Source organism: Spermophilus citellus (assembly GCF_964194105.1).
Source record: "Spermophilus citellus genome assembly, chromosome: 4".
NCBI classification, from domain to species: Eukaryota; Metazoa; Chordata; class Mammalia; order Rodentia; family Sciuridae; genus Spermophilus; species Spermophilus citellus.
Window position 1 is genome coordinate 108,202,064 of NC_138185.1, and position 27,333 is coordinate 108,229,396.

Here is a 27,333-nt window from a genome sequence, read left to right on the forward strand (position 1 = left end):
GTCATTTGGCTCTTCCTCACTCCTCTGACGGACTAGGCTGTGAACTCTGTGAGGACAGGAACTGTATTCTCACATGGATTTCATCGTGTCTGGTACACAGCAAGTAATGGATAAACAATTCCGAGGAGTATTTATATAAATTGGTACATGATGACTTCCTTGTGGAATTGTGTCTGTGGACATGCAATTAGGCTAGTTGAACTTCTGGCCCTGAAAGACTGCGGAGCTAAAATAAGGCCAAACCCGGGGTGCAGGGAGTAGGCAGGGGTGGAAAAGGAGGACATTTCAGGCAGGCAGGCAGAACAGATGTCGAGGCAGGAAGGCACAGCCAGCGCAACACTTTGTCTGGAAGTGAAATATACGCGAGGGGAGGCTGGGGTCTGTTATCGGTAGAGGTCTATAGTCGAAGTCTAGAAGGAAGAAGTAGCTCTGAATTGATAGGGGATACAGAATTGATAGGCGACAACGAGATGAAGCATAAAAGCGGAGATGGCGTATCAGATTTTACAGCCAAGAGCGCTAACGCATGGCTAAGGAAATGTATTGTGTTCGCAACGCTTCCAGTTATTTACGGGAACGCCCGTTGCAGAGATGAGTAAACGAAAGGCTCACTTCTCAGTTCGCCACCGCCAGAAAAGCAGGCGGAGCGTCCCCTAGCCCCGTCACGTGGCCAGAAGCGCCTTAGCACGTGACCTACAACAAGCTAGACCAATCAGTTTCTGCAGGGGCGGAGACACCGAGTTTGAGGGGCGGGAATATCAGACGAAGCCTCTTTCTCTCGCGAGCTTTTCAATTATTCCTGCTCAGCCGCCCACGGCCCGGAGCGCAGGTCTCGCGAGGCTTGGGCGCTGCAGCGGTAGGAGGAGGACGGGGAAGGACGGAGCGGAGTCGCTGCTTCCTCCCTCGCTTACTCCCTCGCGCGCTCGCCCGCCCCCTCCCTCCCTCCCCTCCCTTCCCCTGCCCTGGCTCCGGCCCCGGCCCATTAGGCGTTCGGTCTTCTGCTAGGGAGGATGTCGGGCCCGTCGCTCCCCAGCGCCCTGGCCCTCTCGTTGTTGCTGGTCTCTGGCTGCCTCCTCCCAGGGCCAGTCGCCGCTCAGAACGGTAAGCGGGGCGCCGGGGGCGGGCCGGGCGGGGGCTGTGGGAGGTCTGCTATTGAAGGAGTTGGCCCGGGCCCGGAGGGGTGCCAGAGCCAGGGGAAGGGGGCCGGGCGGGAGTCTGAGGGGCTGCGGGTCTGAGGAGAAGATGGTGGTCAGGGGTTTGAAGAGGTGCGGGTATAAGGTCTTCCGGAGACCGCCTGTTGGAGAGGTGGGGGCGTCCGATGTGAGCCCTACGTGTTGGCGACTTTGGGGCTCCACCTCGCTTGTCCCTCCGGGTCGGCGAGGGGACACCGAGGAAGCCAACATGAGGAGGTGGAGTAGCGGGGGCGGATGAGGAGGGGGCGCATTTCTTATAGACGGTGGCAGGAGACAGGCGTTTGTGTTCTTGGAGGTGGAGGGATGGTGTCGGTCGGCTCCCCGAAAGAACGGGATTCCCGGGCACTGGGATCGACTAGAATTTTGTTTGGGCCCCGTAAAATTGGTGACATTTTTAAAAATAAGGGGAAAATGAGGAAGGTCATGAAGAATATTGAGTGAATTGAGTACTAGAACCCTAAGGAGGGGGTGTAGAATCGAAGAACCTTGGATGTGGGGGTGGGGGGAAGATAAAGGAGTGGGTTGACTGCAGTAGGGGACCTTGTACGAGAAGCAGCAGTGTGTCTCCAAAGGAGCGGAGGGAAGAGGGTTGGGTTTGCTAAAGAGGGTGGAGTGCCGGGCATTCTAGTTTAGTGGTTGGGAGTGCAAAAAGGAGTTTCTAAATAAGGAGATGAAAATGAACGGGAGGATGGGGAAAAAGAGGTGAAACTGAGGTAGGGGAAATATTAGAAAAGTAAGGGTGTCTGGGTATAGAGACGAGGGTATGAGGAAACTAGAAATCATGGAAGGGAATAAAATGCAGGAGGATATATTAGGGAAGGGAGGGCATTCAATGAGTTGTGGCAGGAGACTGTGTGGTATTGGATGGGCCTTTGGAAAGGCAGGGACACAGCTGCGACTGTGCGGTGGTGGGATGAAGGGTAGTTGCTGCCCAGAGGGATGTGGAGGAAGTAGGCTTTTCAGATCTAAAAGTTTCAGGACCGAAGAGTTTCAATATCTGAAAAGATGTTATTTGCGAGGAATATAAAAGTAGCCTCTGGGTAATGCAGGGTACAGTGGAAATAAGAGAACTTGGTTTTGAACTGATTGACGTTCTTTAGAGAAGATGGAGAAATGGTTGGGAATCATAGGCATGGGGGCGTCTAGGCAAAATAGATTCCGGTTGAAGGCATGTGTTACCAGTTCAACTGCTGAATTGATCTTTCAGAAGCAAGACTAGGAGTGTGAGTCTGTTTCTGCTGTTGTGGAAACAGATATTTAGAGGTTTAAAGTTTTTTAATATGAAAAAAATCAGTGCTGGAGAATGAAATATAAATTATTTTTTTTACTGATCTCAGTGTTTATTGTTTTGATAGAGCAATTCAAATTACTCTTGTAAAAAGGACTCAAATTTAAATGACTTCAGTTTAAAAAAAATCAGAGAAACCAGGCTTAAATGTTAAATATTAAAACGAAAATATATCACAGGATTGAAAAAACATCATTGGCTAAATAAAAGTATTGTACCAAATTGTATTTTTCAAATTTTATGTATGCTTTATGGTTTTGGATAATCACTGTGGGGGGCAGAGGGAGTTAGGAAAGACATTTTTCTTTCTCTTGTGTTTGAATATGCTAAGTATAATGGGTGTTTTTTCCTGTTTTCCTCCAAGTGTGAAGCCACTGTGGAAGACACAGTAGAGTTAATCTGATTTGTCTTATCAGGTTTTTGTCTGTGCTTACAGAAGGAGTTAAACCTAATTTTGATTTTGGCTATTCAATTTATGGAAATAGCTTGGTTTGTTTGTACAATAGGTGAGATTCTCGATCTTATGTGTTTAATCTCATCCTTTTGATGATTTATGGTGAAATTGTAGTTTCTTAGCAACTAAAGCAAGGTTTTTGGATGGGTCTTCAAAGACATCTGGCTGCTGTCAGTGATGTGTGTTCTAAATACAGTGTAGAACAGCCTTTCTCTTGAAATGAGCTTGAATTCAATCACATGACATGAAAGAAAAATGAAGATCATTGGGTAGTTGACCCAAATGAATGTACAAATTGAATTCAAGGAAGAAATACCTGTTTTTTGAATTTGAGTTTATATAGTTAAGGATGCCATTTTATAGCATTCTATAACATACCTTATGATAATATACAAACTTAAAATTAGTAAGATAGTCCTGCAGTGGTCTGACTTCATGTCATTAAGTTGTTTTTTTCTTAGTGTTTCAGAAAGGGATATTATATTCTGTATGATGTGAAAATGTTAGATTATTTATGAAAAGGATGTTTCAAAAAAAGTATTTCTGGATTGAGAATCTGGTAGTTTATGTTGAGAATAAATGTTTTTCAAAAGGCCCCTGTTTTCACTATTCTTAAAATCAAGAGTTTGGATTAGATGACCCCCAAGATCTCTTCAGCTCCAAAATGAGTATGTGACCCATTACCATATGGATTCAGGGCTTTCATTCAGATGGATTTTGTTTCCTATCCAAACATGTAGACTTGAAAAAACAGTTTCAAGTAAAATCCTTATTTGTTGATTTTTGTATGTATCCTCAAAGATGTGGTTCATTTTAAGGAAGAAACATAAGACATTTGAAAGCTTTACTTAAAATTGAGTGAGTATAAACCAGCCTGTATAATGTGATCAAGAGCACAGGCTTTGGACTCCCATAGAACTGGGTTTGAGTTCTACTTTTTGTAGCTGAGTGACCTTGAATAAGGCAGGCCTCAGTTTCATTTCTGAAATGGGGATTACAATCTCCTGGGGAGAATGTGAAGATTAAATGAGATAATGGAGATTTAGTTTCAATGCCTGACATTGGATCACTAAATGTTAACTATTACTATTATTACTTTAAAAAATAACATTATTCTTTATTTTTCTTCATGTGTATGTATATTCTGAACACTTGCTAGTGCTTCTGTCATCTTGAATAAAAGTAAATGGGTCTTTGAAGACCCCAAACAGAGATTTGTGCTTTTGCTATATATACAACGTACATACATACATATATATATATAATTATTTTTTTTAAGTATCCACTTTAATTTGCACATGGTTGAGTTGGTGGGAGACATATTTAATGTTCCCTAGAAACCTGCTGGCTTTTTGTTTTAAGACAAATGACATGCTAAACATCATGTAACAGATTTTAATATAATTAATCCAAATAAGATTTGACCAGAAGTTTGCCATGAACTAAAGACTTTCCTCAGGAGATCATATTGCTTTCAGTCTCTCAAGCAATTGACTAAAAATAATCACAATTGATATCAGTGGAGCACCCAGGCATGAGAAATTGATCAGGAGTCTGGGAGGAAAGGCCATGTTTCTACATTCAGGATCTTTTCATGGGTTTTTTTTACAGGGTGGCTGTGGCCAAATTGGAGAGGGGAGGGGGGAATGTAGAACTTAAATCTGTGAATATACCAAGGTTTTTAAAAACAATATAAGGGGAAAAATAACCTACTTAAAATATAATCGTGCTCCAGAGTGAATTTATTTGACACAGATTAAGATTGAAGTTCATTACAGGTCTGATTTTGTACTAGTTATTCAGATCCTCATGAAAAAGTAGACTTTTTTAAGAAAAGCCTTTTCTTTATCTGTACCGTTCAGATGTAAAACATATTCTCTTGTGGAATATACCTTTAAACACTAATAAAAGGCAACATGTTATTGTACTGTCTTTATAAAAATGTTTTTGTTATCACATTATATTATATAATATCTTTATTTTTTAAATAAAAAGTACTTAATTAGGCCTTCAGAGATAACTACATGTGACTAAAAATGTGCTCTGTTTGGACCTCGTTTTTTTATTTAATTAATTTGAGGTAACTTTTTGAAAGTAAGGTGTTTTATATGTGAAATTTGAAACTTTGCTCCATCAGTGTAAAGGTTTTTTTGTTTGTTTTTAAATATCAGACAATATGGGAGGGTGATAAGGTGTTAGCATCTATAAAGTGAAATGTGGAGAGAAACAACCAAGGTTTGTTGAATCATACAGGAGATGTTCAATAAAAGTTTGAATAAAATTATGCTGTTTTGGAAAAAGTGAGATTTGTGAACAAATTTCTGATGCATTTTATTTAGTTTATTGTTACAGTGAGCCCAATCTAGACAGGGTCAGGCATAGAGAATGAAGTTGTAGGAGAAAGGAAAAGACAGAAGAAAGACTTCAGTAATACCAGGAAAAAGCAGAATATAAGAATGGGGGATGAATCTTCATTTAAGGAGCATCTGGAAAGATAAAAGCTGTCAGAATAAGTCTAGAACAGAGGACTTTAAAGTAAATTGACACAGTGAAATTAAAACAAAGGTGCAGAATTACCTCCTGTACCTAACTGGCTTGGTTTTTAGTATGCCTCATAAACAAAGCATTTTATATAATTAAAAAATGACACTGATAATATGGAGTTTAATTTAAGAAACTTAGATAATGCATTTTTAAACTTGTTTGTGAAGTTTTGGTGGATTTTTCTTCAATTAATACTTTTAGATGCTAAGAATTAGCTTTGGGAAAAGAGGAAAACCTCTCCAATAAAATTAATTGAATACAAACTATTTTATAGGCTTAAATATATAAAGAAATTCACTGAATGTAAAAGTGATACCATATAAAAAACTTTATCTCAGTGATATTGATTATTAAATTTATAAAAGAGTGAGTACACAAGTAAAATGTATCTGTTTTTCTAGAATTCATTCAGCTTGGGAGCAGGAGTCAAAATTTGTACCTAATTTCAACTTAGTGTTTTATCTAACATTGAAAGTAGGCCTAACTTTTTTGTTTGATTTTCGTGTGTATAAAGACAAATGCTTATCAGTAAAACCTAATTAACTTGAGGTTATTTGACCTGATCACTTAGAACCTTTTAAATTAGTCTATCTGAATGGCAATAAGGTTTACTAAATAAAGAACTTCCTAAGTATCCACTGTAATTTGCACACAGTTGAGTTGGCGGGGAGACATATTTAATGTTCCCCGGAAACATGCTGGCTTTTTTGTTTTGTTTCCTTTTTTTTTTCAGCAGGAACAACAACCAAAACCTCAAGTCTTATCTGTTCTTTAAAACAGATGTGATCAGCTTGATGGAAACATACTGTGTTATGTTTCTCATATTAAAAAGTGCTAAATGGTATTCTTCTGCTGTTTTGGAAACAATTATGGAATGTTTTAAGACTGGTCTTCTTACCAAATAATGTTAATTACTGGAGCTTTATACCCTGCTTTATTGTGTTTTTGAGAAGTATATCAATTTGGATATGCTTTGCTTCCCTTTGTTTTATCATTGATAGAACTTGGGTATTACTTCAAATTGACTAGACAGTGAAATGTAAATAATAATGTGAAATCATTCTCAGATTGTCAGGGTTCTATATGTTGTGTAAGGTTCTATTTTGAGAAAACATTAAGTCCCAAATTATACCAGTATTTTATTTTGTTTTGTTTTTTTGTGGTGCTGGGGAGGAGACACAGGGTTCGCACATGCTCTACCACTGAATACCTCCCCAGCCCATACCAATGGTTTTAATCATATCCAAGTGATACTCAAATTCTTAATGTGATTAAATATAAAATCATGACAAAACCTCAGTGCCTTTTCTGATGGAATACTAACAAGGCACAATGTTACAGGTTTAGTAAGATACATAAAAATGAATAGGTAAGAGTGTGTTTGCATATACAAATTATGCCATTGGTTCTTCATTTTTTCCTGATGGTAGTATTAGCTATCATTGGATTAGATGATGTCTAAAATTCACTTCTAGTTTTACAAATTGCACAGTGCTTAGGCACTTTCTCCAATTGGAAAAGAACCCAGAGAGATAATACTGTTTTAAAACGTTTTTAGAATTTACTTTTAGAAATAATGAAATTGATTTTAAGGCATGTACTTTTTTGAAATCTGACTGCCTTAAAATCTACTTCAGACAACACTTGGAGTTCTTGTTCAAGGAAGGCAGAATGGTATCTGTTAAACAGAGATCTCATATTAAACTTGCTGGGAAAATTGCCAGCATGAATTAAAACAATTAAGAATTGAAAAATCCTATCAGGTAGGTAAGGTATTTTGTATTCCTTTCTATTAGTTGAAGGCTGACTAATAAGATAATGAAATAACACTGAACTATTGTTATTTATGTTATTTTGTCCTCTTAGGTAGTTTTTATTTTATTTTTTTTTAGTTACATGTGACTTATTTTCATCTATTCCTTTTGTATTTAAGACCTCTAAACCAGTCTGTTGTAGTTGAAGAAGGCAATCCAAACGTTACCTGAATTAAATCCATGGAAGTTCCTAGATTGATATTCCTTAGAAACAACATGTTTTGTTTTTAAACATTCTTTTAGTTGTAGATGGATACAACACCTTTATTTTTATCTGGTACTGAGGACTGAACCTAGCGTCTCATTTGTGCAAGGCAAGCGCTTCACTACTGATCTACAACCCCAGCCCGAAACAGCATGTTTAACGGTCCCAATTTATAAATTTATTTGTTGTAATTATTATCTGTTAGATCCATTTCTTTACTGTTCTTTTCTTCTGTATTTTTGATAGAATTTCAAACATGCAAAAATAGAGCAAATGATGTAGTAAACCCCTATACACTGTAATCTAGCTTCAATAGTTATCCTTTACATCCTTACTGCTTATTAATTAAAAGATAACTGTAATTTTTTCATTTCAAACTGGAATTTTCCAGAATCTAAAATACAGTTGGCAGGGCTTAGTTTGTTAGTAAAATGGAATATTCACAAGTAATCATGTTGAAATAACTTCAAAAATACAAGAGCGCTTTAGAAAAAAGCTTTAAAGCTTTTTCTTTTTTCTTTTTTTGGTCTCTGACCCAGATACAAAAAGTTTGTGACTAAAGTAAGAACATAACATTGTTACATACATAGTATATAAATCATTTAGTAAACCAATGCCTATCCCTGTTCTATATGGATGTATTTAAGATAACCATAGTGACCACCTAAATTGATTTCACAGCTCATGAGTGGGCTGTGAGATTTAGTTTAAAAACCAGCATTTTCACTGAAGGGGTAGTTTTTGAATTTTGTTTTATTTTTCATATACTTTATTAGTCTAGGAATAATCTGATGTTTTTTATAAACAGGATTTTCACAAAATGTTTATCAATAATATCAGCATATGATGTTACTAGTCCTTGTTAGTAAAGAAAGTACATTGTAAAGATCACACATTAGTCATTTTTTTATATAAGGTACTCTCTCCCGCCCCCTATTTTTAACCAGAAGGGGGGGAGTGAAACTGCAGAAATTTTAATATCATAATCAAAATGTAACTTTTCTTCCAGTATGTTTAGTTATCCTTTCTTTTAAATTAGAATTTGTGTTCCTTATTATCTAGCCCCTGCCTTTGAGTTATTGGTTGAGTACAGGGATGAGAGTATTACTGTTTATTCTTATCTGAATGCTCACTGTAATGCTGTTTCAGGCACATTTCTGGTGAGTACAGATTGACTTGAATACTGGCCAAGGGAAGGAAGGGAGAGGGGAAGCAGGATCATGACCAAAGAATCATCTGCCTTTTGGGTTTAAGGTCCTAGAGTAGCAAGATTATTTTCTTGATTTTAAATATTGCTTCTGGTAGGGAGAAAAGGGCAACAAGATGTTCTTCTTTGTTTGCTACTGTCTATGAAAATACTTCTCAATCCATAGATGCAGGAATTTGTTAAATTTAACTTAGATTTTTTTTTTATTGTTTTTATGTGTATGTGGTACCAAGGATTTAATCTAGGGCCTTGCACATGCTAGGCAAGTGCTCTACCACTGAGCTACAGCCCCTTTTTAAAATTTTATTCAGATAGGGCCTAAATTGTTCCAGTTGGCTTCAAGGTTGTGATCCTCCTGCCTCAGCCTCCATAATAGTTGAATTAAAGGCATGTACCCCCACACACAGCTGGCTTTTTTTTTTTTTTTAATTATACAAGTTTAGTAGATTTGTGGACCATTATGGAGCAGCTGAAGGAAAAAACAAAAAACAAAACAACACAGTTCCAGCACTGAAATCATTAATGCTGAATTTCAAGTTTTTCACCAAGGGATATGAAGTAAGTGGTCTTAATGCAAACCAGGAAGCTGCTACCTGGAAAAAAGCAAGCATAAAGAGGTTTTAAATAGCTTGCAGTGAACTGTCATTGAACTACTCTTAGACAAATAACAGTGATCATGTTAAAATTAAGGTACTGCTAATAGTGTTATAGTTTTCTTATTAAGATTGAACTCCAAATAATTAAGAATACTTTCTAACCATGTTTAGGAAAAGATAGATAGTTCTATTCTGATGGAAGCTTAAGATTTAGGAGAAAAGCCTGAAGGAGCTAAACATAGGAAAAGGGAGCATAAGGGGGATGTGATTATCTATTAATACCTTCAAGGTAGCAGTGTAAATGAAGTAAGGGAATTAGGCAGTCTCCAAAGATGGATGGGCTGTATCAAAGAGCAAAGGCCTAAAGCATGTGGAAGAAAAGGATAGGTTTAATATTAAAAAGATGATTTTAATGAAACTAGCAGTTGTTTGTGCTCACTCATTGTCAGAATCATTGTAAATAGGGCAAAGGACTGGTGATAGGGACCTCATAAAACAAAGGGAGGAGCTTTTTCTACTCTACCTAGTAACTGTTTAGTAGCTCAGGAGAGGGGAAAAAATATGGAAATTAATGTGGAATGTAATGAATTTTCCAGACAATTTTTAAAGGATCAGAAATTAGTATGTTTCTGATGTTAAAGTTCTGATTATGAATTCAAGAAAAATGATAGTTTAACTTTGAAATCGTTTAAAGTAGCTTTTAGAAACTGCTTGTAATATTTTAAACAGGATCCTGTTTACTATAACCTTCATAAACAATTTCTTTTTGTTGTTATCATAAACCTAAATTATGAAATTCTTCCAGTCTGTTTAATACCCAGTAGAATAACCAGCTTACTAGACTTTGGTCAGAACCAGTAAAAGTTTAACATTTGGCTGTTAGAAATTAGACCTTCCTTTTTTCTGTGGCAAATATGAACGATTAAGAAAGCCTCACCACCTGGAAAACAGCACTTTCATCCTAACTTCTAACACTTTATTAGCCAAAATTCTGTTGTGATAAAGCCCCAGCCTGTCTTTTAGGAGTGGGAGCTAGTGTTTTATGACCTCCCAAAGGATGGGAGCTCACTTTAGTTGGAAGAGTAGAAGATTGCCAGTTGCCAGATAAAATGTGCATGCCCAGTTACATTTGAGATAAATTTTTATTGTTAAATCTGGTAACCATTTATTTATTTGTTTATTTTTGCTATTTTGACCTTCCATTTCAACTTAAAAGACATAGAAGCTTGTAACTTGTTGAGCTTTTGTGTATTAAAAGAGATCTTTTTGAAGTAGATTTTTTAAACCTTTATTTATTTATTTATTTATTTATTTATTTATTTATTTATTTTTATGTGGTGCTGAAGATTGAACCCAGCGCCTCACATGTGCTAGACATGCTCTCCACTGCTGAGCCACAAATCCAGCCCTTGAAGTAGATTTAATATGGGCAAAATTATGTTACAATGAACATTTTGTATGAGAGGATATAGTTTTTAGGATAGTGATGTTTTATTTTGGTTGCATCACAGTTCTATATGTTTTCTTTAGTTCATCTGCCTTATATTTGACAGAGTAATTTTAAAATTTATCCTCTGAAAATTAAAACTATTCAGAAAGCAGACGAGCAAAGGGCTTTAGGCTATTTTTGAGCAATTTCCCTCTTACAGAAAATACTTTAAAACTTAGGGTATTATTGCCTGATCATTGATTATAAGAATGTTTCTGGGCTATTAGCTAAAGGCTTGTCCTTTTTCATATATTTGACCAGAGGCTTGGAATATACCATATTCTTGGCTTTGAAGAAGAAAATGGTATGAATGAATAAATAACTGACAATACCCTTTTCTTCCTAGTGAGTTCAGAATAATTTTGAGTTGCTGAATCATAGTCAGTTGATTTAGACAGTCAAAGGAAAGTGAATGTTAGCTTTGCAAACCAAGGAAGTAATTTCTTTTTTTTTTTTTTTTTTTTTTTTTTTTTTTTTTTTTGGTACTGGGGATTGAACTCAGGGGCACTTAATCACTGAGTTACATTCCCAGCCCTTTTTTATGTTTTGTTTAGAGACAGGGTCTCTCTGAGTTGCTTAGGGCCTCAATAAGTTGCTGAGGCTGCCTTTGAACTCATGATCCTTCTGCCTCAGCCTTCCAAACCACTGGGATTATAGGCGCACACCACTGTGCCCAGCTAATTTCTTCCCTCCCTCCCTCTCTTCCCTTGTCTCTCTCTCCCTCCCCCGCCTCCATTCCTCCCCCCTCTCCCTCCTCCCCAGTTTGCTTGTTTTATTCGGGGAAGGATCTTCTCCTTTTTAGTGGAAGTACTTAGTTTCTTCAGCCACTACAAGGTGGGGCCCGCCATCTATGATGGCAGAGGGTGGGTACTTTGGGCATGTTCTTATCTCATAGTGGCACTGGTAGTTATGGGTGTGGTCTCATTCATCATGATATCCTATTTGGTATAGGAGCTGAGTGAGGGCAGAATGAGGCTCCCAATGGTGAAAGACAAGACCAGCCTCAGCTCTTTGCACCTAGCAGCAGTCCAGGGATATAATTTCTTTACAGTTAATGAGGCTCCCAATGGTGAAAGACAAGACCAGCCCCAGCTCTTTGCACCTAGCAGCAGTCCAGGGATATAATTTCTTTACAGTTAAATTTTAATCCTAAGAAAAACCATGATTTCATGAGGGGTTTTGGTAGTGGTTTTTATTTTTACTTTTTTGTGTACTGGGGATTAAACCCAGGGCCTCATGCATGCTATTAAAATTTATTAATTGCTTAGGTCTGGTTACCCAGGAAGATAATAAAACAGCACACTGTATGTAGAAAAACTAAGAATGTAACAGTTAGAATGTAACAATTACATACATATGTTAACTGATAAGAGTTGTGTTGTAATGGTGACTCAGGTATTATAGGTGGAATTGATATTGATTATGTGATTTCCTGAAAAGCGAGCAACTCTTGGTAAAATTCCAAATGTAACAAAGAACAATCTATCCTCACTTTACCCTAATTGCATTCCTGGAATACTGAGTGATGATTAAAACTGTGCAAGAGTACTTTGTGTCATGTTTAAAACAGGTTCTTGGCTTAGAACAAGTTTTCCATCTTCTTGACTGTCACTTGAAAGTTTGTGTAGGAAGAAGCACAATTATTTGTTGTATAAGATGTTTCCCTACTTTGTGGGATATTAAGGATCCTTGGGACCAGTAGTGCCATTTTAGTCATTGTATCAACAAAAAAGTGTCCTCCCAAATTTGCAAAAACTCCTTATAAAAGGAAAAGCAGCCCCTATTAAGGATAATTCTAATTCCAGGGAATCAGGAGGCTGGGGCAGGAGAATCACAAGTTTGAGGCCAGCTTCAGCAGCAAGGTCCTGTCTCAAAAATAAATAATAAAATAAACATTTTTTAAAAAGAGGGAAAGAGAAGGAATGAGGAATGCTTAGTGGTAGAGTTCCCTTGGGTTCAGTTCCCAGAAAAAAAAAAAATTTCCCCTTTTGATACTGCACTTGTAAGTACCTCTGATATAGGATTGTAGCACTTAGTCCCCTGGACTGCTGTTGGTCAGAGCCACACCTTTTCTAGAAATGGAAAGGCAAGGAGAGCAGCTATTTACTTGCCTTTGTGCTTTTGGTTAACATGAATGAAAGCATAAATTTTGAACTCATTTACCATTGGAGTGAGGCGAAAATACCATATACTAATTTGGAAAATTTGTGCTTTGACTGAAAACACTGAAAGGTGGACTTGTAAAAACTCTGTGCTGGTCAAATAAAACTGTCAATGGCCCCCATTTTGCAGCCACTTCACGAAAGGATTATATTGTGAATTTTGCAGCCTCAGAGATTGGATTGGAATCCTGATATTTGGCAAATCTCTTAATAATCTCTCTTAGCTTCTGTTCCTCATGTATTAGGCATAATGCACAACTCACAGAAGGTGGTTAGAATGAGATTGCATACATAAAGCACCTATCCCTGACCTGATATGTAATTGGTAAAATTTTCTCTGTGCCTAGATGCATTCAGTTATCTTGATTTATTTTTAATCTATTGTTTGAAAGCTAGCTGTGTGTTCTTATAGTGAAACGGTTTTGAAATTTGAAATCTTTAACATAGGAATATTTGTACCCCCCTTTCTTCCTCTCTAATTTTTAACAGAAGCAAGGAAGTAATTAAAATGAACTGTTTTGATTAACACATGAAATACCATTTAGGGTACTTGGAGCCTGATGCTTACAACAGTAACATGCTGATTTCCAAACTATTTTAGTAGATCACCTTTCTTAGCCTTTCAGGGTAGCTTTTAACATTAGCATATACCTAATAGTAATGATCTTTATTTTTGAAGTAATCTTGGAGCAGGTAATTTGCTAAATACTACAGTAATTTATTCCACCTCAAAATTAGATTGTACCATAAAAGTAACATGTTTTAGGATAGAAATTTAGTGACATGAATTTTACTAGGAAAGTCTGGTGTATGATTTTCTTCCAGTTATTTCAGTGAATATTTTGAAACCATGTTTTCTGGGTTCTTGTACAATGCTATAGAGGCATGTCATATTTCACTATGTAATTGTCACAAATTTTATGTCTTTTTTTTTTTTTGCAAAAATGGGATGCAACCATTTGAAGCTTTTTTTAAAAATGTGTGCCCATTTTACTTAAAAATCATTTATTACTAAATTGTTTTTGGTGAAAGGTTAGGATGCATGGACTATTCACGAATATATGGATAAAATTAACTAGTCCAAATCAACATGCATCATTTCTTATGTTCTTTCTGACAGCTTAGCAAACATTTTTCTGGTCTGGGAAAAAAACAAGTTGTTATTGATTTGTGCATTATAGTTGAAATATTACACTTGAGAAAATTTACCACAGTGTTGAAAAATATGGAATTATAAAATTGAAGTCTCTGTGTCTGAAAATTCTGCACCACTATCATTGGTTTTGTTATCTGACACTGTCCTCAGTGCTACTCTCATATAAGATGTGTATAGCCTTAGATCTGCAGGGATTTAAACAAACCATACAGCTTGGCCTTTGGAAATATAGTGATATTTCTCACATGCTGAGGATTCTAGGCTTTCACCTTGCAGTGCATGAGAAGAAAAAATGCAACCCCCTATGCTACTAGGAATGTTGCTGTTCTGTTTACCTTTTTTTTTTTTTTTTTTTAGTGTAGAGGGATACAATACCTTTATTTTATTTTTTTCTGGTGCTGAGGATGGAACTTGGTGTCTCACATGTACTAGGCAAGTGCTCTACCACTGAGCTACAACCCCAGCCTTTTGTTTACCTTTTAAGCAGCATAAGAAACAGGATATTACCATACAGTAATTATGGGATAAAAAGTTATAAACGAGTTTTCGGGCTGGGAAAAACAAACAGGATGCTGCAATTATGTGGTAGTGATGATTATAGTGAAATATGGTATATATTTTGCTATATGTTTTGCTTGCAAACTTTAGCAGCAGAAAGGTTTTTTTCTTTTTCTTTTTTTTTGTCTTTCTTTTTTTGGTGCTGGGGATTGAACACAGGGGCACTTAACCACTGAGCAGTACCATTAGTCCTTTTTATTTTTAATTTTGAGACAGGGTCTCACTTAATTACTTAGGACCTTGCTACGTTGCTGAGGCTGTCCTCAAACTTGCAATCTTCCTGCCTCAGCCTCCCAAGTAGCTGATGCCCAGCCAGCCAGCCTGCCTTCCTTCCTTCCTTCCTTCCTTCCTTCCTTCCTTTCTTTTCCTTCCTTCCTTCCTTTCCCTCCCTCCCTCCCTCCCTCCTTCCCTTCCTTCCTTCCTTCCTTCCTTCCTTCCTTCCTTCCTTTCTCCTCCTCTTCTTTTTCTTTTTGTTTAGTACTTAAGACAGTGATCTAAATGGTTAGAGCAATTTCAAGAAACATGTTTTTTTCCCACATTCTTATATTTCTGTTTCTATCTTTGTTTTCCTTCACAATATGATATTGAGTCCTTTAAAGAGATCTATTCCCTGGTTATATTGTGTACATATAATCACACATAGGCATTTGTGCGGGCGTACACACACAGACACACACACATGTTTGTAATATATCTATACACACTGTATGTGTGTGTGTATGATTTTTAAAATATTTTTTCTTCCTATATTTTACATTTTAATTTTCTTCTCTTCCCCATACCTCCTTGGTTCTGTTTCATCTGGTGTCTTCAGTTGTTATAGATTTGGCTCTTTTTAAGTCTTTATTTATTCAAATTCATTTTAGGCAGAGGGATGGCATATTCTAGTATGCTTATAATAAAAAGTTTTGTTGACTGGTGTCTTTGATCAGGAGTGTTTGCATCTGGGACTTCTGAGTATTTTTGCATTTCCTTGTAGCTATTTAAAGATTTTTCTTTTATGGTAGAGCTTTTTCTAATATTCTTTTTTAATCTTTTAATCCTCACAGGGTCATAATGTTCATATTTTTCAGAAACAGCTCAGCTAGTCTTCAAGGCCTAGTCACAAAGGAAATTAATTCCTGATGGATCTGGACATCAAGGCAGAAAGAATTCCAGGCAGACGGCTAGTAATGAATATTGATTGGGGACTTGAGGTACTTTCTGTGGGCTGGTAAATTTTAGTGTTTTCCTGCAAGGCTACCACTTACTATTGTACATCAAACCTTCTGAACTGTCTGCCCATGGAGTATATAATTTGCTACCCAGTGACAGATAGACATTAAAATTCAATTATGGGATGGGGGTAGTGATAGGGAGTAACCAGATTTTGTACCTGGAAGATGAAAGGGCAAATTTTGATATTCATCAAAGGGAAAAATCAAAACAAAAGCCTCTTATGAGTATAGAAAGTAGCAGTTCTTGTTTTAGGAACATTAAACTACAGTGAAAATTGCTCAGAAATTACCAGAAGTAAAAGCTTTCTGGCATTTGTAGTTCAATAACATGTATATTTTAGTAGCTTTTAAAAGCCAGAGTGGGAGAGTTTGGGTGGAATGTGTCTTTAGTGGCATTTTAGAGTGTCACCTTACCATTCTGTAACACTATCTGTCACTGAAAGAATTGTATCAAGTCTTAAGTTCTCAAAATACACCTTTGGAAAAACTTGATAGGCCCAGTAGTACTAGGTGAGCTTGAGGAAACCAGATACATAAGCTTGTCATTAAATTCTCTGCTTAGAATTCTCTGAGTCTCTTTGAAGGACTCAAAATCATATTGTGAAGGAAACAAAGATAGAAACAGAAATATGAGAATGTGGGGAAAAAAACATGTTTCTTGAAATTGCTCTAACCATTTAGATCACTGTCCTAAGTAGCAGAAGAGGAGGAGGAGGAGGAGGAGGAGAGAGAAAGAGAAAGAAAGAGAAAGAAAAGCTGGGCATCAGCAACTTGGGAAGCTGAGGCAGGAAGATTGCAAGTTTGAGGACAGAGAAAAGAAAAGAAAGAAAAAAACCTTTCTGCTGCTAAAGTTTGCAAACAAAACGTATAGCAAAATATATACCAAATTTCACTATCAGGTTTAATTTTCAAAGAATAGAGGGAATATCAGCAGATAGGAAGATGACCCTCCATTGGATAGTGGCTAATCAATATTTTTACTTAAAATTATTTCATTTGTTTTGAAAGAATGGAAAAGTTACTGGATTTTTTAAAATTATGAAAGGACTTACATTGAACTTTAAAATAATATGTAGGTGTTTCGAGTAAGTGTTCGAATATTCAAGATTTCTACCCAAAAGAATTGGGATTAAAAAAAAATTCAATGATATATTGTTCTTTTCTACTTTATTATTATTATTTTTTTTTAATGCAGCACTTTTACCCCTTGATTTCTACTCCCCAGGAATAAGCACTGATAGTATTTGTGTATACTTGCAAAACATGTTCTCTGAAGATACATACATACTGTGATGCTTTTCATGTAGAAGTATTAACTGTTATAATTCATTTTGATTTTTAAAATTTTCCTTTTTTCAGTATAGTAATTGGCTTGACAGATATTTAAGTTATACTGATGATGCCCCATTCTTGATAATGAAATTTGCCTTCTAAGCAGGCCTCTCTTATTCCATATAGGGAAAAGCTTCATTAAGTGGAAAAGAACAAGGTAGGAGTATAGCTAGCTTAGTGACTGAGCACTGCCTAACATGTGGGATGCTGAATTCACTCCCTAGTGCTGCATTAAAATAATAATAATAATAATAATAATAATAATGTAGAAAAAACAATATATCACTGATTTTTTTTTTAATCCTCAGTCATTCTTTTGGGTAGGAATCTTGAATATTCGAACACTTAATATTTTAGCCATATGGATAATTTCTGGGACACCTAATTTTCAGCAAAAGCATTCTAGAAATAATTTTGCTATCCTTTTTATACCTGCATGGAAGGGGTCCTATGTATACTTTGCAGTCAGTGGTTAAAATACTTACACATGGATGAAATAAGGCCAAAAGAACAAGACAGTTCCTTTAAGGTAGAATCTATAAAATTTTACAAAATAATCATCCTATACAAAATGGATTTAATAAAATAATTTTTATTACAACGTTTGTCAGCCTATTTGTGGGAAAGAGCTACTTGTCATTTACCCTGAGTTTTGAAATATAGGAATATGCACATGATAGGAGAGTGCAGAGGTGTGCTGTTAAGTTCCTGTTTGGAAAGGAGAGGAAAACACTATTTTCACCCCTTTTTCATGGAAAGAAAGTGTTAGGGTATGTGGTTTCAGCAACCACCACGGAGATCTGCTAGGAAGAACTGGAGAGCTATAAGGTTCTACTTTACTAGTTAGGAACACCGGCTTAAAGTATTAGTCCCAATTAGTTATGCCAAACACTTTTTAAACTCTGTATCTACATAGAATTTCTGTAGCATAGGTAATTCAGATAATTGGGGAATGGATGTGTAGTAATAAAGGCCTGAGCTGATTCCCTTATAAGAAAGAAATAGAATGACTTGTTTCCCTGTCATTCCAAGATAAAATGTTCTTGTATTAAATAGTGTCTATAAGATATTATTTAGTTTTAATTGTCTGTAGTAAACAAAGCATTGCTGTTGGTGAGGCAGTACAGTATAGTGTTGTAGCCTCTGGAATTATACTGCCAGAGTATGCATCCTGTCACTGCACTCTGTAGAATGGGAATAATCTTTAAAGTGATAGATTGTATTGTTATGTAGTAAATTAAATTGTATGATATACTTTGCATTATGTCTGATGCATAGGTAATCAGTTGCTTTATAATGAATTTGCTTTCAATGATATTAGTTATATTAGTTATATGTTCAGTATCTTTTGAAATGTTCTTCATTTTTTTAAAGAATGTTCTACTCAAGTTTGCACAGTGGTTTTCTTCAGGGTTGGTCTTAAAAGAAAAAAAGAGATTTCTAGGCTGTATTTTTTGAGTCTAGGAGGTTTGCAGAAAATCTGAACTTCTCTTTTAGAATTGATGATGAGTACCATGTCAGAGTAATTTGAAAAAGAGAAATTATATTCTAACTGTAAAATAAAATCTCAGATTAAAAAAAATTTTTTTTTGAAATTTTTTTGGTTGGAGATAGACACAATACCTTTATTTTTTATTTTTATGTGGTGCTGAGGATTGAATCCAGTGCCTCACACATGCTAGGCAAGTGCTCTGCCACTGAGCCACAACTGCAGCCCCTAAAAATCTATTTTCTACTCAGTTTTAGTTGCCTTGCGGTTTAGTTTTTTCAATGAAAAGTAACTGCTGGGATATCTATAAGAAGTTTAAAATATTATCAAAATCTGATTTCCTGGAACATAAGATTCTATTGATATTCAGAAAAGAATATCAACAAAGAAACATGGTTTTGTTTATTTTACTGTTTATGAATGTACTAATGATTTCCAGTGCATCTTAAGGGTTTTTTATTTTTTATTTTTTGTACCTGGGATTGAACCCAGGGGCACTTAACCATTGACCCACATCCCCAGCTCCTTTTTGTATTTGATTTAGAAACAGGATCTCACTGAGTTGCTTAGTGCCTCTTGCTAATTTGCTGAGGCTGGCTTTGAACTCAAAATCCTCCTGCCTCAGTCTCCTGAGCTGCTGGGATTATAGGTATGCACCACCATGCCTGGCTTAAGTTGTTAATAGGTTTAAAAATAATTTATTCTTAATCCTCAGTTAATGAGAATCTTACTTTTCATCATTTTTTAAACAAACATTGAGTGTATTATATAGCATGGCATTGTAGAGATATAAAATGTGAGAGAGACATATCCTCATTTCCAAATAATTTATAATCTATTAAAATTTATTTTTTGCCTCATTACTTTATTTCAATTAATTGACTTTTCCTAATAATGTAGGTTTGTAGAATATTAGAGCTGAAAGTATCCTAGAAATCATTTATTCTAATCTTTTGATTGAATACATGAGGGAATTGAGTATTCAGGTTTTTACATATCTATGTATGTGTATATATATATTTATTAAGTAAAATTATTTCTATACATTAATATTCTTTTTTAAAAAAATCAGTTTACATTGATATATGTTCAGCATTTTATTACCATAAAGTTTGATGTTCATTTCTAACACATCTGTCAGTACAGGATAATACATTCTATAGTCAGTGCTAGCCTACACAGTCTTGTCCTGTCTTCTACCAAGTTATGATTTTACTAGATATGATAATACCCTGATACTGCTAAGACAATACTCTGATACTACCTTTTGTAAATATTAGGGTTCATTGATCTTTACATAGACTGTATTTAAAATTAAGAGGTATTTTCTTCTGTTTGGGCAATAGGGCCTTGATTTATGTACTATAATTTATAAAGACAAGAGATTCTGGTTAGTGGTAAAATTATCCCTCTGTACATACACATACATAATTGTTTTGATATAAATATCAAGTAATATTAAATGTAGAAGAATAAGGTGGAAGATACCAGTTTTTTTTTTAAACCTTTATATTTTATTTTCGAACCCAGTGCCTCATGCATGCTAGGCAAGCGCTCTACCGCTGAGCCACAACCCCAGCCCAAGATTTTTTAAAGATTATTTTTTGTAGCTGGACACAATACCTTTATCTTGTTTATAATTTGTTTATTTTTATGTGGTGCTGAGAATTGAACCCAGTACCTCACATATGCGAAGCAAGCACTCTACCTCTGAGCCACAACCCCAGAAATAGAAATAAAAAACCAGGAATTTGGAAGTGCCTTGAAGAACTTTATATATTTGAGTCTGAGACACAAATATTTAATAATTACAAGGTTTTTTGGAAAATTGTTGTTCAGAGTTCTTGGGAAAATCAACTGTATTTAGAATTGGAAGTTAATTGACCTGAAGCTTTATTCTGGGGTGGCTCTACTCTAATTGCTTTATATTATACAATACATCCTCTAGGTTCCTTTTAAGTTGAGTAACCATGATTCTCAATTTGTGCCTGTTGCCCCATCACAATTATTAATAGCATTCCTTTCACAGAAGCGTCCTAGTTACTGTACCTGTAAGTATAACATCTGCTCCTGGGTACTTGACATAATGAAGGCTTATGAAATTTCCTTGTATATTGGGCAGCATTCTTTTCCTTAAGATGAAAGATTTCCTTTTAATGGTGTTGGGAGGGCATTAAGATTAACCAAATAAAAGCCTGGGAGATCTCAAGCTAGAAAAACATCCTGTGTTTTCTGTTCTTCAGTCAGAAACAGAAGACAGATGGATTTAACTAGCATGTCTGGGTTGAAGCAAATTCTCTTTGCTCAAAGGTAGTTTTACATTTATGTATCATTTTGCTTTTTGAATTTATGATCAGTGTACTCAGTCCCAAGGCAAGTAATTTCAGTACCTGATTAGGAAGTGTTTTTCAGTTAAAACTTTTTATTTAAAAAAATATATAGACTTGAAATTTTAGAATCATTTTAGGTTCACAGCAAAAATGAATAGAAGGGGCTGGGGATATAGCTCAGTTGGTAGAGTGCTTGCCTTGCATGCATAAGGCCCTGGGTTCAATCCCCAGCACCACAAAAAAAAAAAAAAAATGAATAGAAGGTACACATAGAAAGTTCGCCCATATTCACTGCCCCAATACCTATACAACCTCCCTTACAATCAGCATCCACTACCAGGTTGGTATTTTTGTTACAGGTGATGAACCTAGATTGACACATCATTAAATGATATGTATCCACCGTTATAGTACCAGTAGTTTCACTGCCCTAAAAATTATCTGTGCCTTACCTATTTATCTCTTAACTCCTGGCAACTACTGGTCTTTCTACTGCTTCCTTAGTTTTGCCTTCATAATATCTCATACTAGAATCATTCTATGTAATAGCTTTTTTAAGCTGGTTCTTTCACATAGTAATTCGTATTTAAGGTCCCTCCATGTCTTTTCATGACTTGCTAGCTCATTTCTTTCTAGTGCTAAATAATATTTGTTTGGAAGTATATTTGATTTTAAGAAAGTATTATCTATCTAGAACGCATACTAAATTCTACAAGTAGAATTTTAAAATTCTTTTTAACAATGGGTTGTGAATATATGATAAATTCCCATTTTATGAGGGTAAAATTGCTTGTTGCTTTAAAAGCGATTTGTTCTATGTTACTGAATGAACTATAACTATGTAAGTTGTTGAGAATTTGGGAAGAAATACAGGTTTTCATAAATAGTGTAAAATACTAAGTATTTCTTAGACTGTTGCTTAATCTCTCCATGAAAGTAGTTTTTGCTACTAATATGACTTAAGTGATAGGAAAGTTTGCAGTTTCAACACCTTGTTAGTATAGACTATAAATAAAGGAGCCAAATTTGTCTTATTTCATAACTTTTTATAACATTTTTAAAAGTTCAAAGTAAGACTCTTAAGTTCAGTTGGGTAGTCTTAATTTGTTTAAATTGAGAGACCACTGGATCCTAGAAGAGACAAGGAAATTTCCTATTTCATGTCATTTTTGAAGTGGAGAGTCTCTTGGTCACTTGTCTGTGTCAGTCACATCCTTATTTTCCAGAATCATCTGGTTAATCTTTACAGAAGTATTGAAGACGACCAGAAGGTAGGAAAAAGAGTATAAACACAATGGAATACTAATGAACTTTATCACAGTCTATAATAGAAATCAATATTTCTGTTGATATTTTCCCTAGAAATGTCTGTGGTGTGTGTGTGTGTGTGTTTCTTTTTTGGTACTGGGGATAGGGCCTGGCTAAGTTACCCAGCCCAGCTTTGAACTCGTGGTCAGGCTCCTGCCTCAGCCATTACAGTACTCATTATAGTACTCTTAGTATAGGATGGAGCCAGTTTATCCTTGGGCTTTAGGCTGAGATTTCATACGTTTTCCTTTCTAAAAGTTGAGGAAATTTGCTTGGAATTATGTGTTAGCTTTTTGGGTTTTTGTTTTTTTTCCGCCCCTCTTCCAACAAAAAGCATTTCCAAAGTCAATCAAATGAGTGCTGTTTTTCTGAAAGGTCGAGGATTCTTTGCAGAAGCTAATAGCTTCATACATTCTACTCAAGTGAGCCCAGTGCTGCTGCTAGTTTGGATATTGTGCCTTCTGTCTGAACATTGACATCAAATATGTGAAAAGAAGAATAAAGTGTTTACCTATCATCATTAAAAGTATTTTTCCAGATATGCAAAGCATCTAGTTCCTAATTTGATTTATTTTACACTAATAAAAGTGCATTGCATTCAGTGCTGAGTCATTTGGAAAGAATAATAATTACGTAGAAAGTTCCATTTTCGGTCTCATTTTCATCCACCATGAATGATTTAATCTTCTCCCAGGGTTTCAGCTTCTGCCTGTGCAGATGATTCCCTAGTGCATGTTTCCAGCCTCCACCTCTCTGGATTTTAGATCCTTATTTTTAACTATGTCTGGATGTCTCAGCAGGATAACTTACCCTGTATATTCCTCCAAAAACAATTCTCAGCCTGCCTTCCCTTATTCCATTTATGGTTTCACACTATCCCATGTTCAACAAGTTCACTTAGTTGTATCTTGTGAACATTTCTCATTCATCACCTTCTCAACATTCCCACAGACACTCTTAATTAGTTGACTCATTTTTCATTTGGATAATTGAATGAACTTCCCAACTCCTTCCTGACTTATTTCCTTACTTCTGACGTCCTTTGTACTGCCAGCAGCTAGCTTATTCACACCCATTTTTCTATGAGAAGAAGCCCAAGCTGCATAGCTTTGGAATACATGCTCTTCATAGCTTACAGGATGCCTTTCCTTCCTAAATTGTGATGTGTGTCTGATGTAGTCTGCCCTATTTTCTGAGTAGCTTGGGCACTTAACAGGTGCTTTGGATATAATAACATTCAAAGAATGTTGAATTTTTCTACTTTTAACCAGAACTGCTCCTTCCTACCATTTCTCAACACTGTTCACATTAGTTTATCTTGCCCAGAACAGGACTGTCTCTTCCTCACCCCTGGACAAAGCTAGATTTAGAATGGATTTCTGGGTATATATCAGCATAAATGTTCTAGGTGCATATCAGCTCTCTTCCTCAGCAAAATTGGTTACTTCTCATATCTATTCCTGTTAAGTATATCTGTAACAGAAAGAGTCATTATCATTTGTATTTTGATTATTCTTGTGTCTTACATTTTGCAAGATTGAGAATTAGGAACAAAGTTCAGTTACCCCTGTGCATACTACCTGGTAAGTGGTAAATTGAGTTGAAGGCATGTTCTCAATTTATAGATTGGTAAACTGAAAAATGTAAGATGAAATCATTGTTTTGGAGTCATAGTGAATGACACAGTTCTTTAAGCATCAATTTTTGCTGCTTTTCTTTTTTTGGCCATGGTTACAGACTCAACTGCTGGGAGAGTCTTTATATGGTCTCAGAAATATCCATGTGGCTTTTGTGTGTGTGCGTTGGGGGGTACTGGGAATTGAACTCAGGGGCACTTGACCACTGACCCCACATCCCCAGCCCTATTGTGTATTTTATTTAGAGATGGTCTCGCTGAGGATGGCTTTGAACTTGCAATCCTCCTGCCTCAGGCTCCCGAGCAGCTGGGATTATAGGTGTGTGCCACTGTGCCCAGCTCCATGTGGCTTCTTTGCCCTTATTTTTCCTCTGTTTGGATGTTAATGGACCTTTATTTGATTCATTTATTTATTTGTGGTGCTGATCAAACTCAGTGCCACACACATACTAGGCAAGTGCTCTACCAGTCAGTGATCCACAGCTCCAGACCTTCCATTTGAACACGATAAAAATGTTAACAGTTTCAGAATCTCTTAGACATTAGTTGTCGAAGGATGGTCCCTGGATCAGCAACACCAGCATCACCTGAGTACCTATATAGAGCAAAATCTCAGCCCCCACTTCAGATCTACTGACTCAGAAACTTTGGGGGAGGGGTGCAGCCAGCAGTCAGTATTTTAGTAAACTCTTCAGATAGTTCTGATACATGGAAAGGTTTAAGAATCACTGCTTGGGCTGGGGATGTGGCTCAAGCGGTAGCATGCTCACCTGGCATGCGCGCGGCACTGGGTTCGATCCTCAGCACCACGTACAAATAAAGATGTTGTGTCTGCCGAAAACTAAAAAATAAATATTAAAAAACTTCTCTCTCTCTCTCTCTCTCTCTCTCTCTCTCTCTCACACACACACAAAAAAAAAAAATTAAAAAAAAAAAGAATCACTGCTCTAATGTATTGCTATCTTAAGTAAGGAAAGTATTGTCTTTGATGTATAATAACTGTTCCCAATATGGTTTTCACTATAAGCTATTTATGCCTTGGAAATAATTCATTAGCTTGGAAGACCAGGATTGATATTACCTAACATCCTAGGATGTGATTCAAAGATTGAATTTCCCTCTGTGAAGTTAATTGACTCAGTGGTGAATGACTGTTTTTTAAAAAGGAGGTGGAGGATTTCTACCATTTGGAATTAAAATATCTTCTAGATTATGCTCAGGTGATCAGCTTGGCTGCTTGTGTTCATTGGCATACTCATGGGATATATGATGATGGAAGAATGGCATGAATTGTGTTATTGTTAACATTTAAATCCTGATTGTAGTATGTTGTTAGAGAAAGTGAGCTTGTCATCAGAAATCATACTGACTCAATAGACAAGCACATTTTATAGAAAATGTAATAAGATTAGCTCTTGACTAGTAATTACTCATAGCTTTTGAGAATGACTTATATAACTTGTTAAAGAAAAAAAGTATTCAGTTATGCTTGTTAAAGTATAGTGAATAAGACTGTTCAGACCGCCACATAGGTATAGGGACTGCTGCAGTGGAATTTTAAAGTGGGGAGAGATTTGATTCAGCTCTGAATACAGCATGCACAAAGAGGAATTTATAGCCAAAGAGCAGTGTGGTGGTCAGTGTGTGGAAATTTGCTAGGAGGAGACATTTAGAAGTAAGGGAGATTCTGGTTGAAGAGACTTAACAGGATTCTTACTGAAGACAAACCAGGGGGATCAGACCTCACTTGGGGCATGGCAGAGGATGAGAAACCTGCTCAGTTATTATTGAGGGTGATTATATGTTGAAGATGGGAAATTTCTTCTTAACTTGTCTTAGTATAGGGTTATTTGCTAAAACTGAATTTTACAAGGGCATGGGCACATCAGAAAGTTCAGAAGCTCAGTTGAATTTTGATCTAGCAGAGAATCATTGTCAAACTGGAATGTTCAACCTTTCCAACATATTGTTTTCATTTTACCTTTAATAAATCCTAACTACAGCATGATCTTAAAATGCTTTGTGGGCTGGGGTGTGGCTCAGTGGTGGAGCACTTGCCTAGCACTGAGTTTGAGTCTCAGCACCATAAATAAATAAAGTAAAGGTCCATCAACAATTAAAATATTTTAAAAATGCATTGTAACTTCATTTTGTTGTTGTTTGTTTTTAAATTGTTTCTGGCCTCAAAGCACCATTTTGGCTGTAGTTGTAGATTGGTCCATAGCTTTTTTTTTTTTAAGAGAGAGAGAATTGTTTTTAATATTTATTTATTTATTTTTTAGAGAGAATTTTTTAATATTTATTTTTTAGTTTTCAGTGGACACAACATCTTTATTTTATTTTTATGTGGTGCTGAGGATTGAACCCAGCGCCCCGCGCATGCCAGACACGCGCGTTACCGCTTTAGCCACATCCCCAGTCCAGTCCATAGCTATTTTTAGTAGTCTTTTGCAATGAGAGAGTTTTTATGTATGTTTGTTTAAATATGTGAGGGTTTCACTGCTTGAATCAAACTTTTCATTAGAGCACTCTTTGAGATACAAACAGATTGAAAAAACTAGTTTTTCCCCTTGTGTACCAGAAGCTTGAGCTCACTTTGTGGAATTAGAAAGTTGTTTTTGTATTCCTTTTCTGGGGGAGGTACTGGGGATTGAACCCAAGGGTGCTCTACCACCAGTTAACATCCCCATCCCTTATTTTTTTTTTTTATTTTGGGACAGGGTTTCACTAAGCTCAGGCTGACCTCAAACTTGTGATCCTCCTGTCTTAAGTTCTGAAATCTCTAGGTTTGCAGGAGTGTGCGACTGCACCTAGCCCTAAGTTTCTTAAAATGGAAAAACAAAATAAAACAACTAGTTTCACAGCAGTTTACTCCCTTGGACCCATCCTTAGTTTTTAAGAAGTTGTGATCATTTTGATGTCAAAGTCAGAGTGGGACCTGATATTATTTTTTAGCCTCACTTTTTTTTTTTTGGATCTGACTTTCTTTGCTCAATATTAAATTCCCCTGGAGGAAGAAATATTGTTAGTCTTAAGAAATATTTTTGATAATGGAGCCATTTACCTGAGAACAATAAAAGCATAGACTAAGTGACTAGAATTTGCTAGTATGTTTCCTGATAACAATCTCCCTGATATCTTAGAGCCCTCACAAGGAATATGCAAACATGGAATATGTTTGGAACATATGAGACAAGCAGGAAGAGATGCAAGAAAGGCTCACTCTGAGCTAATTCTTCTCTGCTGTTAAAAGTTTTCCACTTCATTTTGTTATTTTGGGTTTGGTGTCAAATTCTGTGTTTATAAGAGCTTTATTTTCTGTTTAAGCTGGAATTTATTTTATTTTATTTTATTT

General features: G+C 36.1%; 1 protein-coding gene across 4 annotated transcripts in view; it reads left to right on the plus strand.

The window, feature by feature from the left end:
* Nucleotides 1-819: 819 nt before the first annotated feature.
* Nucleotides 820-27,333, plus strand: part of NPTN (neuroplastin) — an 87,512-nt gene continuing 60,998 nt past the window's right edge. For 3 of the 4 annotated variants that reach the window (XM_081291638.1, XM_081291637.1, XM_081291636.1), the window contains exon 1: nucleotides 820-1,101. In XM_081291638.1, coding sequence (XP_081147764.1) covers nucleotides 1,011-1,101 — 91 coding nt within the window. In that variant the 5' untranslated portion in view covers nucleotides 820-1,010. The remainder of the gene's footprint in view (nucleotides 1,102-27,333) is intronic. The other variant, XM_081291639.1, reaches the window with a different exon arrangement.